At 47.1% G+C, this 13,510-nt stretch overlaps 1 protein-coding gene across 1 annotated transcript in view; it reads right to left on the bottom strand.

The window, feature by feature from the left end:
* BAG6 (BAG cochaperone 6) overlaps window positions 1–13,039 on the bottom strand; it is a 49,309-nt gene extending 36,270 nt beyond the window's left edge. Inside the window, 6 exon segments of the mRNA XM_060239093.1 lie at window positions 96–271; window positions 362–436; window positions 4,453–4,640; window positions 5,694–5,811; window positions 6,862–6,970; window positions 12,921–13,039. Of these exon segments, the coding sequence (XP_060095076.1) occupies window positions 96–271; window positions 362–436; window positions 4,453–4,640; window positions 5,694–5,811; window positions 6,862–6,939 (635 nt within the window). The 5' untranslated portion in view covers window positions 6,940–6,970; window positions 12,921–13,039.
* Window positions 13,040–13,510: the final 471 nt, after the last annotated feature.

The raw sequence follows: 13,510 nt of genomic DNA, 5'->3' as shown, positions 1-13,510 counted from the left end.
CTCTCCTCATTCCCCATGCCAGGACTCTGTCGCAGCTGCTTCTCAGCTTGCCTGGAGTCAGGCTCTCCCTCCTTCCGCAGACCCCTGCTCCTTACTTGGGTGCAGCAGCCTCAGCCGCTGGGGGCGGCTCAGTCCCAGATGGGGGCGTCTCCTCGGCCGGTGTGGGCTCGCTGGGCGGCTCAGATTCCTCTCCTTCCATCGGCTCCCGTTCTGTCGGGCTGGCTGACAGTGCTTCCTCAGATCCTGATGCGGCTTGGCTGTTGCCATGACCCTGGAGCAGAGGGGGCACATGAGGGCTGAGGCTTGGAAGAGGGGCCCCCGCTCTCCACCCATGCCCACCCCCAAGTCTCAGCTTGCTCACCTCTAGCCGGTTCAGGATGCCCTGAACGTCCCGTAACATGTGCTGGGCCATGACGAGGCGGACCCGAGGCTCACTCTGCAATGAGAGGGGAGATGCCTGGGATGAAGCTGAGGCCTCCATCCTGCCCCCATTTCCCTTAATCGGAAACATCAACCCCCCCCCCCCCACACACACACACCCCACACACAATAAGGCTTCCTTCATCTCCATCTGTTTAGTACCATCTACCTGCTCCCCTCAAGAATGGAGCTTAATGTAAGAACGTAAGGGAGCCCTGCTGGACCAGACCAGTGGTTCATCTAGTCCACATGCTGTCTCACACAATGGCCAGCCAGTTCCTCCAGAGGACCAACGACAGGGCAGAGAGGCTGAGGCCTTCCTTTGATGTTGCCTCCTGGCTCTGGGAATCAGAGGATCAGTGCCTCTGGATGTGGAAGTCCCCCCTCAGGGGAGGCTCCTGGATCCTTGACAAAACAACCAGTGGGCAGTGCAGAATGTTGGCCAGAGCATTCAACTCTGAGCGGGGCCTTCTCTCTTCTGCAAAGCCCCATCATCTGGTCTGGAAGAGGCAATCTCATGTGTTCCTTTCTCAGCCAGCATTTGCATGTTAATTTCATTAAATATCTGACTATATTTATTTGACTCTGGATGCCTGCCCTAAGGCCAGCGCGCATCTCACCAGGCCTGAGAAACAGCTATGACCTGCTGTTTAAGGCTTATCGGCTAGTCGTTAATTACTGCTAGCAGGGCTCATTCTGTAGCAGGACCACCTTTGCATATTAGGCCACACACACCCTGATGTAGCCAGTACTCCAAGAGCTTACAGAGCGTGATGGTGGGTAACGCCTCCCCACCCACCACACAAAAAAACATCACAAGAAACACTCTTGAAATACTACTACTACTATTATTATTATTACTATTATTTATTTAACTTAATGATATTGCCCCATTCCAGCCAGCACCAGGCTCTGGGCAGACATAAAAATACAACATAAAAATAAAACACATATATTAATATCAATAAAATCAGCTACATTAAAAAGAAATTGCTAAACTACGTCATGAACCTCTAAGGGCCACCCAGCCCTGGACAGATCTCCCAACCCTAATCCCGGTCCACTCCCGCCCCACATCTTGTACCTGTACAGGAGCCTGGTCCATATTTATATGAACGTCCACAGACGATCCATCGCTCTTTGGAAAGCAGGGGGATGAAAAAAAGGGAGAGACGGGGGGGGGGGGGGGGAAATCAAAAGGAAAAAAAACAGGAGAAAGAGTGAGAGAAGGGAAATAAAGAAAGAACAAAACAAAGCCAAAAGAAAGGCAAGGAATCACAGAAGACCAAATCACTGCACCATCTGGAGTCTTCACCCCACTTTCACAGCCTCCTCTTGACTTTACACAGTCTATCTGCCCCTTAACATGGTATGCTTTGATTACATGTAAATAACCCTACCCCCTTTTTGGCTCTGATTTCTCCTTTACAATTGAGACTTTTCTGTCGAACACTGTACCAAAGCTTCCTCATAATCTTCGCTCTTATCCTTTTACATCACATCACAGCTTCTGGACTTGTGTTTGCAAGGCACTAGAAACGGGAATCCACTCCAACAATTCAGGAATGGGCACAAAAAAAGCATAGAGACTTATTGACTGATTAAACTGATGGTTCTACGGAATGGGAGAGATGCACAACAGACTGAACTGATCTGGAACCAATAATGCATAAATGATATCAGTTTATTAAGGAGGGTCTTCTATTCTGTAGGGCATCCTTACATTTAATTTTACATGGATAGTATTCTTTCTTTAAAATATACATATAAATCATCTTATTTTATTCTACATAATTCTGTCTGATTAAAATTTTTACTGGTATCAAGGGAGATGTGGCACACTACACTACAACAAAAAACATCAAGTTTTGTGGCTGGACAATCCAAATTCTGCGCCAGGGCAAGCAGAGTTCAGCAACATAAGAACATAAGAGAAGCCCTGTTGGATCAGACCAATAGCCCATCCAGTCCAACACTCTGTCACACAGGGGCCAAAACAAAATCAGGAGGTCCATCAGTTGGACCAGGACACTAGTAGCCCTTCCACTTTGCCCCCCCCCCCAAAAAAGCACCAAGAATACAGAGCATCACTGCCCCAGACAGAGAGTTCCAATCTGAGCATATCATGGCAAACAGGTATTATTAGACTTTGCAACCTTTATTCTGACCAGGCTTGTCACAGGAAGGGCAATGCAGGGTTCTAAAGCTCTATGGTCAGCCAGAAATCTGGCTGCTGAAATTTCAATAGTTGACGTGCTTCAAGAAACCTAACTTTAAAAAAGAACAACAGCAAAAGCAGAGATTATCAAGCAGCTGCCTCCTGTCCACCTGCTACCCTTCTTATTTATTTACAAGACTTCTAGGCCGCTTTCCCCTTCTCCGATGTGTTTCTGCACAACCAGGCACAGATGTGGCCTTGGCTTTATTAGCCCTTCAGTCCTCCCAGCAGGTTTCACTTAACATCCCCTCAGTGAGGGGGGGGGGGGAGACTTGTGGCAGCTGGTTCAAGGGCTTTTTCTAGGGCAAGCCCCCCTATACACACACACACTATGGAACAGGCCACCTTGAACAGGGATGGGTGTGACATCTCAGCCACTTTTCCAGAAAAGGAGCAAGGCAAAGTTTTTCAATTAAGGGGTTATTTTTGCTGAATTGCTGTGTTGTTTTTACTCTTGCCAGCAATGATGTTTTTAGCTCCAGACTATATTTTAAAGGCCTGTTCGCTGAAACGGCTTGGAGCAATGTAGAAAAACAGTCTACAAAATATGCAAGTTCTGAGCAGTGTTCCCTCTAAGATGAGCTAGCTCACAATTTTTTAGCCTCCAGCTCACATATTTTTGTCTCAGCTTAAGAAAAATGGCCCCAGAGCAAACTAATGTGTGCAGTAGCTCACAACTTTAATGCCAGTAGCTCACTCACAAAGTAGAATTTTTGCACACAAGACTCCACAGCTTAGAGAGAATATTTGGTTCTGAGCTAGACAAACACAGGATCACAGACATGACCAGCTCACAGCTAACCGCTTTTGCAAGGTGGCATGATTTAGAACTCAAGGCAAGTGAAACCTGCAATAAGCAACTTGAGAGAATGCCTCCACGGATCCTAGTATTACAGTCTGAAGAATATTAGCATGTGTGCGTCATTATAAAAGCAGCCTTTGCACTGAACTCTCTAAGCCTCATTTCCACTGCTGCCGCTACCGCTGCCGCCTAGAAAACCCAGGAGTCCAGCAAAGGCCATGCAGGCTGCCCAGAAGAGCCAAAACACTCAGGATGCCAAGAATCAGGAGACTGCAGAAGGCTGGTGGGAAGCCAGCCCTGATGTCTCCCAGGGCAGCAAGCCCAAAAAAGCAGTAGCTGCTCCCACCAAACCTGTTCCTTTTCCTCAGCAGCAGCGAGCAGGTCCATGGGCATGCCACACAGCAGGCAAGTAACAGGACAGGGATGGGATGTGAAGGATAGGACCAGTAGTCCTTCTAAGCTGAGTTAGTGTGAGCTAGTTCACAGTTTTTTTAGCCTGTGGCTCACACATTTTTTGTCTTAGCTCAGGAAAAGTGACCCCAGAGCAAACTAATTTATGCAATAGCTCACAATTTCATTGCCAGTAGCTCACAACTTTATTCCAGTAGCTCACAAAGTAGAATGTTTGCTCACAAGACTCCTCAGCTTAGAGGGGACACTGGATAGGACCACAACTGCCTTCACTTCCACTGAGCCACAAGATGCATAGGTGAGTGTCCACCATTGCCAAACCCAGACATCTGCCTTCAGGAATCGCATGGCATCCGCCACTACCAACCCCATTCTGGACAGACACGGCAGGCGAGGGCATCATGCTGCTAGAAGCCCCATCATCTCAGCGCCCCCCACATGCTGCCCCACTATGCCCCACACAGCACAACAAGCTGCAATGCAGCACCCCCTGTTGCTGGAACTATGGGGAGGGAGCAGGAGACTCCCCCTTGCCCCTGCAGAGCAGCACCCTCTAGCTAAAACTCACTTGTGTGGGTGGCTGCGGATCCATAATGCTTACTGGTAAGTTGAAGGTTCCCACCATGACATAGCTGTTGGCATTGCGGTCGTGCACGGTGGGGCCCGTCCCCCGGGAGCCCGTGCCGTTGTGGGGGACTGGTGCGGGGCCTGCTCCGGAGGGACCCCCTGAGGGCGACTGTGTCTGGGGAGGTGCGCGTTCCACCAAGTGGATGACTTTGCCACCAACATCTGGAGTGAAGACCATGAAAACAGAGCATGTGAGAAGAATTTGCGAGAGGTTCTCAACCTCTCCAGCTGCCGCTTCCAGCATTCATTCACACATTCAGAATGATCAAACAGCAGTAAGAACATAAGAACACAAGAGAAGCCATGTTGGATCAGGCCAATGGCCCATCCAGTCCAACACTCTGTGTCTCACAGTGGCCAAAAAACCCAGGTGCCATCAGGAGGTCTATCAGTGGGGCCAGTAGCTAAAAAGATTCCCCTGGTCATGCTTCTTTCAAACCCGTGGAAACCAGTCCTTCTTGCAAGTTGTATATTAGAAACATACATCAAAATGACAAGCAGGCTCAGGAGACTATGGATTATAAGCAGAGCAACAGGGGGGCAGAGGGATGTTTCGCCCTCTCTTCCCCCTCCTGCCATTGATGATTCATTCTTCCAAAACCCTGCAAGGAGAAAAGCAACTTGCAAAGCAGATTTGGAATGGAAAATGGCAGAGAAATGCTCAAGGCACCCTCTTTACCCTTCCCACTTCTTAGGATTGACATTTTTTAAAAAAACACTGGACTATGGTATGTGCATCTACATGTGACGTGTAACTTCCACCTGAGTGACCAGCAACCACAAGCACACCCCAAAGTGATTTGAAGAGAACGCGAGACACTGCATTGTATGGAGCCATTAGACCACCGGGCCACCTACACTCTTCAGCATCATGGGCAGAGAAGGCCTTCCCTTGCTTTCTGCGCTTCAAAGGCTAGTCATTGAGAATCGGAGGAGCAAACCTGCCTGCAAGCCATATGCTCTTATGCTGAGCCACGGCTCTGTATCGCAAGGCTTCCATTTAACAACAGCTCTCAAGGGTCATACTTGGGCAGTGGAAAAACAAGGCACACACTGAACCATTTTAGAAGCACTCTTCAGTGTTTGTCAGAGCTCTGGCCTTACCCGCGATTGCTCTCTGCCCACGCTAAAGCCCCACAGGTCTCCCAGCCACAGCCCCATCCCACTTCCTACTCCATCAGCAACCCACAGCCTCCTCTGGGATCCCCTCCTCACTGTATTCTTTCAGCTTCTTGTCATCCTGCAGGACTCTCCCTTGATAGATAAGGCGCTGCTTTTCGGAAGGGATCTTGACTGAGCCGGCAATGTGCTCCTTGAATTCTTTGACTGTAATCTGCAACGAAGGAAACAAAACTGAGAGAGGCCCAGTGGGCAGCCTTCCAGCCCCATTGCTGCCCCCAGATATCTCCCCTTCCACCTAAGCAGTCTCCCTTTAAACCCACTGGGGACACACTCTGGGATACAGTTACTGAAGCAAGGTTTATACCAGAGTGCTGTTGAGGGAGGGATTTATTTATTTATTGTATTTTGTGTGTGCATGCATGCCTGGAAGTCATGGTGCCTTCTGACAACCCCTACTGGGGCATGGAGAGTGTTCAGAGAAGTGGCTTGATACAGCCTGCCTCTGCCTCCCAGTTCTGGTATTCCAAGGTCGTCTACCATCAAAGTACTTGTCAGGGTCAGCCCTACTTAGCTTCAGAGATCTGACAAGGTGGGGCTTGCCAGGGCTATCCAGGTCAAGGCTGGACCAGACCACCGTTAAGTGGCAGTGTGGAAGTCCAGGAGAGAAAAGCATCAGAAGAGAATCCTCCTCCATTAAAAGCCAGAAGACAGGCTGATCTTACAACAGGAGTCAACCTGTGGCACAAAAGCTATGGGGAGTGAGAACCGGTGGCACACTGGAGGAGGAACATGAGGGCCCAGAGGCTGGGCTGCAGCAGGGCTAGACCTCGGACACTTTCAGTGATGTGCCACACCCACCACCACCAGACAGCCTCCACTGCACAAAAGCCACAAGACATGAGTTAATGGACTAAACTTCTATTGAGATCCAGTCAGGCAGTCAACAAGTGTTCTACAAGACCAGATCGGAGGCATGTCAAATCCTCTGCTACTGATGTCCATTCCTCCCATTCCACCCTTGGCAAAAGGTATGAAGGAGCACAGATCTTAACAGGCTTCACAAGAGCACAAAACACAAAAAACCAAAAGACACCGAAAGATACACAGCACATAATGCTGCAGGAGGATAGGAAGCTAGGACCCAATTATTTTAACAAAACAGAACACTGAGGCAATGCAATCCCTCTGCAGTGGTCCAGGAGAGTCAACCCCCACCCCAAACTCCACCCTCTCAGCTGCAAGCCTCTCCAGAAGAGCTCACCTCTGCCTCCACTGTGAAGGTCCTGGTCTGTGAGTCCAAGGTTTTCACCATCACCTCAAGGTTTTCCGGCTCTGCCATGGTGCCCTGGCAAACGCTTCCCCCTGTCCTACTGTAAAAAAAGAGGAAATGGGTGAGTCTCATCTCTGGAGTCTGGAGGTGGAGACCACAAACTCTGGGCATGCCTGAATGTAGGGAAAACCAAAGAGAGTTTGGAGAGGAGGAAGGATTGAATGCACCTGGTGCCATTTGCTTTCCAAATGCCTCTTGAGTCGCCTTCCCATTTTTATTCCACCTTTCCTCCCAGGAGCTCAGGGCAGCACACATAGCTCTCTTCTGCTCTGTTTTATCCTGGCACTGGCAGTTCCTTCTCAGCATCATGGCTTAGTGAGGATTTAGCTCTCCCAAGTCCTGGTCAAACCCCTACACTGCACTGGCTCTGTTATACTTCAGAGGTACCACTGACAAGACATTCATATATCCATTTCTGACAGAGTGCCATGCTAATCTGTATCCGCCAAATCCAGGATCTTCCAACGCCTAAGGGACCAACATGTTTATTGCTGTACAAAATCTAGTGATCCAGACCCCACTGTATCAGATTATACTCAAAGAGATGGGAACACAGATAATTCACAGCTAGAAACAGCTGAGTTGATGCAACTGGTCCTTGCCACAATAGAGATCGAAAAGAGCTAGCTCACTGCTGAAAGTAATAGCCCTTCCTTGGTGGTTTGTATGCACTATTCATGCTTGGCCAGTTCACAAATTCCATAGCCACGCTGTTTACAGCCTATATACTCTTGGCCAGGTCTTGTTTGCACTGGCTCTCTGCATCGTAATATGACAAACTGATGTTTCGCTGGGCCTCCAGGTCTCTCTTTAGAATATTATTCCAATCCCCCTCTATCTGTCTGCTCCCATGTGGAGACACACACACAGGCATGCATGCCAACCAGGGTTAAAGCTTCCTTCACCAGATAAAGTAATCTTTGAGTCATAAATGATCATGTTGCAAATTAAGTGTGTTATTACTTAAGGTGTCACAAGACACTTCATCTATATAAGAGGAAGGCGCCAAGCTTTGCTTAGTAGAACAGTAGGGTGCATGGCAACCTACATGGCTGCCGCAGAATTAGGGCCTGGATTGAGTCCCAAGTCCCCTGCTAAATCTGTTACTTTAATTTCTATAGTAAATTAGTCTCTATAGTTGAATCTTTGGTTCTGTCTCTCAGGAGGCTACAGGACTCCGCTGGTGCTGTGGCCCTCTGGTACTGATAACCCTGTACAAGATTTTTGCCTTAAAGTTGGTGGTGCCAATACTGAAGTTTAAATATCAGAACCTAGCTTCCTTGACTTTTTGAGGATTTCCTGACTCCAGAGATAGAAAGAAGGGGAAGGATTTGGGCTGGTACATCAGATCAGTTCTGGCCAGTTCCAATTTGTCTTGCATCTCATTTTTGCCACAGCTATATGTCAGTAGACGCATTAGCAGCTAAAGGTCCAAGAATGATATATACTTCTGGTTTACTAATGGCTGGGGTTGCTCATCAATGCCTAAGGGCCTTGTGATGTGTAGCCAGAATATATTTCTTATTCGTCTGGGTGTAGACTGTGGGTTTCTGGATTTTTGTATTCTACTTGATACCTACTGGGAACTTGATAAACTGAATGAGGCTTCTGTCTGTGACTCACTCACTCTCTCACTCATTTACTCTGTGGCAAGGAAGTGCCCAGCCAGCCATACCCACCAAAGTGGAACTCCAGGTTTCCCAAACCCCTTAATGTCTTCCCCAACAATCACTCCACAAAAACACAGTCCAGAATATAATCTCACTCTAAAAAGCAGAACTAACTTTGAGGGTTTGCATTCTATGGTTAAACCTTTCTTGGAATACTGGGAAGCCAAGATAGATTCAGGTGGGTAGCAGTGTTGGTCTGAAGCAGCAGAACTAAGTTTGAATCCAGTGGCACCTTTAAGACCAACAAAATTTTAATTCAAGGTATAAGCTTTCATGTGCACGCAAACTTCTTCAGATATCTGACACACAAAAGCTTATACCTTCAATAAAATGTTGTTAATCTTAAAAGTGCCACTGTACTCGAAATCTATTATAGGAATGCATGCACACTTAAAAATAATTCCCAATGCTCATGGAAGTTGTTTGTTTTCTTGGGGAGCCATTTCTGTACCTAAGACATATGGCTGCCTGACAAAAAGAGCCCACAGCTCTGACAGATAAAACTGCACCTGGCCACAAGAACATCTACCAAAGCTCGATTTGGTGCAGTGCTAAGTATGTTGTGAAATGGACCCCTCGCATCTCTCATTGTGCTTTTCTTCCTTCTGATTCTGTCAAGTGTCATTTACTTCGATGCACTATATAATTAGTTCATGCTTCCATTTCAGATCCCTAGTTGCTGGATGTATGCTGGCTACATCTTAACACATTAAATAAGTATTTTAATATGATCATGGGCTTTCCAGGCTGTCAAAAGAGTTAGCATTTCCATGTTTGTTTGGCTGGTCATGCTGCCAGAGCAGGGGTGGGGAACCTTTTTTCTGCCAAGGGCCATATGGATATTTATAACATCATTCGCGGGCGATAAACAATTATCAACTTAAAAAACAGTGCTCCGCCGAGGGATAATGATTCAGGCCAGCAAAATTAACGCAAATAATTGGTTTTCTATTTGAAGTCATGTGGGGAGAGCCTAATCTGGCACACACACCTGGCCCGCTGCCCTAGGCAAACACAGAGGTCCAGAGCTTTTCTGCAGAAAAAGTCCAGCAGGAACTCCCTAGCATATTAGACCACATCCCCTAATATCAACATATTAGGTCACACACTCATTAGCATATTAGGCCACACCATCTGGGATAATGGAGTGCAAATTGAACTGTGACAGTAACTTCTCCAGGCCCTGCAGCAATTTTGGTTGGCCAGCCAGGCCCCAGGGAGGCTGCTGCACAGTACATCTGGGCCCTGTGTTCCCTGCCTAGTCCTGGGGAGGCTGCTGCACAGCACAGTTGGACCCCACGATCCTCGCTAGCCATCCAGGCCTCAGGGAGGCTGCCACATGGCTTGGTTCAGTCCAGCAATCTCTGAGGGCCACACCAAGTGACCTCGAGGGCTGTATACAGCCCTCAGAATGGAGGTTCCCCACCCCTGCACTACGGCCTATGAAGCTGGGCTGTTCCTGACCACTACACACAGCTCATTCCCTGAAGAGTAAGCATACCTTTGGAAAACAGCCCGTTGTAAAGGATCTGTTTTACTATTACTCATACCACAACAATAAAGCCTAAAGCGACGTAAAGAGCATGCGCCACAGCATAAAATTGCACTCTGGGTTGTACTGCATGCTTTGGACTGTGGAGAAAAGAAGCATTTATAAAAGATGCACATTGTTTCTTGATTGAGGAAGTTTCCATACAAAAGGAACTAGGTAGGAAAATTAGGCAAATAAAACTGTGCTGCTAGCCCTCAAAAAACAATTCTGCAGTCTGTCAGCATACACCTATCTTAACCAAACTAAGCAAGAAGCACCTGTTTTGCATGTAGAAAGTGAACTGCTGGCATCACAAAGGATCTCAAGCAATATGGGGGGGGGGGGGGGGCGCTGTTCTGAGGCCCGCTGAGCTGTTGCTAGTCAGAACAGAACAATATTGGGCTTGACAGACTGAATCAGTGCAAGCCAGCTTAATGCACAAACAAGTGCTAATAAAGAGTCCATACCCCAATTTCACTGGGAGCTAATTCCAAATCAGGACAGATGACTCCCACAATCCCACCGTGAAACTTTAATAGCCTTTCTAGGACAAGGCTAGGAGAAAGAAGGCAAACACTTCTAACACTGCTATCTTGTTTTTAGCAGAGCTCCTTGAACAGTCAAGTTCCTGCATATTGATTCATATTGTGTGACCTTCATGCTGGAAAAACTAACAGGCCCCCATTTTTTAAGTTTGGAGGTACTAGGAATAACATAACAGTGACCCAATTTTGCAAAGAGGAGAGATCATTTAGCTAGACTACCTAAGACTCCATTAGAGAGCTTCCATTTGCTATACTTTCGGCATCACTGTATAAGCAATACTGCATTAGCCAGTACAATGGCTGGGTGTGGAAAACCCAGATTCAAATCTCTGTCCAGCCTTAGGCAAGTGTTGTAGCTCAACCAAAACTGGGCCATGTCCTAAGTATTTATTTATCTCACCTTTCTGCCCTCACCAAGGCCACCAAAGTAGCTAATAACTTACAACATACATGATAAGGTATGCAACTCTGCACTCCCAGGACAAAATAAAATCAGTAAATAAATATACATAATGCCTTCCTTCTTCCAGCTTTAACACCTTAAGCTATCAGATCAGCTGGCAGATCCAATATGGCAAACAGCAATTTTTCAGCCAGTACAATGGTGGCAGCAGCAGCAGCCTTCCCTCCCCAATCAGCTCATAAATTGCCAGACAAATCCATCTCAAAATCCTTGCCATGCCATCTTGCACAACAATTTAAATCCACACAATGAGGAAACAGAGAAGCATAAAACATCTGGGTAGCTCAGGGACATCATGGTGAAGAAGAAAGGATCACTGGCATATTATTGCTCAATGACAAATTTGAATCCTCCAGCCTTGTGTCTAAGGCAGGGGTCGCCAAACTGTGGCTTGGGAGCCACATGTAGCTTTTTCACACAAAGCCCCCACCACCTCGATGGCCAACTTGGAGAAGGCATTTTTTTCTTTAAGTCACTTCTCCAAACCAAGCTAGCCAGCAGCCTAGAGAATGCATTTAAATTTCAAGTTGCTTTCTTTCCACCTCTCCCCCATCTATTTTACTTCCTTCCTTCCTTCCTTCCTTCCTTCCTTCCTTCGCAGCTCTCAGACATCTGATGTGTATTCTATGTAGCTCTTACGTTAAGCAAGTTTGGGCACCTCTGGTCCAGAGAGATGCATATACAATGGTCTTTTAAAAAGTTAGGCAGCAAGATACTGATTTGCCAAGATGTCCATTTTTGCATCATCATTAAGCAAAGGTCTGAGTCCAAACTTTCCAAAGCCCACTATGCTGTATATGTCTCCCCTGCTGTCAAAATTCAGACCGCAAAGCAGTTAGCAAACAAACCTGCCTTTTTGTTTATGTTCCTTTGTGAAACATATATATCTTGATAGTATTATAGCTCATCTGAACTGTGTGGAAAACAAACTCTATTCAATACCTTCTCTCTGGCCTTGCAACATTCCTCTATTACCTAATGAAGCAGTACCAAAGAGGATACCAGAAGGCAGCCTTTAGGGAATAAAACAGCTAAAGCCCGAAGAAATGCACCATAAGAGGGTTAAATGGGAGGTGACCCAGTGAACTAATTGGACCCCAACACCAGGAAATCCTTCCCAACTAAAACAAAATTCTCCCCACCACTGCTTTGTTACCAGGGCCCAGCTACATTTAGGTAGAGATGCCAACAGTTAACCTAAAAATTTCAAAAGACTTACTGCATTTTTGTCTTTCCTCCCAGGAGATCAGGAAAGCCTGTAAGATTACCTCCTCCTCTGCTCTACCCTTACAACTGTCCTGCTACGTAGTTTACCCTGCAACAGGGCCAGGATCACCCAGAGAATGACACAACAAGGGAGGGGAGCTGACCCTCAGTATCTCCTGCCCATGTCCAATACTCTAAGCAGTACAACACACTGGCTCCTCCTCAAGGAAAATCTAAAGTCTCAGGGTCAAAAACCAGAATTAAAGGAATGAGGAAAGGTAAAGAAACAGAAGCTATTTCCTGCTTAGCCTAAGAGATTTTACCCATTTGTTCCTACACGAACCCTCACTTCTCCATGAACACGAAGGGACCACCTACTACTTCCCCCAGGTTCCACCCCCTCAGTTGTCAGAGAGCTTCAATCCAGAAATGTAAACACGTATGCGAAACATTATTACGCACACACGAATCTTCAATAGCTACAGAGACGAAAACATCTCCCCCCACTCCTTTTCCACCCCCCTTCACTTATTTATTTTTTTACCCAGAACCCCCCAATGTTATTTTCTTCTAACCTGGCCCCGGGACCTTCCACTTTCCTTCAATGCCGGGACCGATTCCCAGTCCCGAAGGCCACTTCCGCTCCAAGACACTACACTTCCGCTCCTACAGACGACCGCAAACAGGAGTGACGCGCAGCCTGGACGTCCGGAAAAAAAACGGACAACCCTTAGTGGACCATTATCCTCCACAAACGTATTGTGACGTCATTACATCCGTCGCCATCTCTATGGTGAAGGTGACAGAGAGGAAACCGAATTCCTTTTTACGGCCGGAAAAGCCAATAATGTCCCGGTACGGGATTTCCCACTCCACTTCCAACTATTAAGAGATATTTTTGCACCACAGAGATGGCCCACGCTAGAGCGACGCACTGTGAACCAACAACCGCTATCAATTTTACCGGAAACCGCCGCTGTGCCGCTCTAGTCTCCTTTCCTGCCTCTATGATTAATCTCAATGCCGTTCACTTGCCTTGGCTCCAAGATGGCGGAACTTCCGCTTCCTTCGATGGGAGTATGTAAAGGGGTCAGCTCGGTAACCGAATTTGTCGGATTTGTTTTCTTTGTTGCTAAATTTTACCCCTTGAAGTCTACGAGGCTCT

This window comes from Heteronotia binoei, chromosome 5, assembly GCF_032191835.1.
Source record: "Heteronotia binoei isolate CCM8104 ecotype False Entrance Well chromosome 5, APGP_CSIRO_Hbin_v1, whole genome shotgun sequence".
Classification (NCBI taxonomy): domain Eukaryota; kingdom Metazoa; phylum Chordata; class Lepidosauria; order Squamata; family Gekkonidae; genus Heteronotia; species Heteronotia binoei.
The sequence above is the reverse complement of the archived record's forward strand: the minus strand, read 5'-3'. Positions and strand labels throughout refer to the sequence as shown.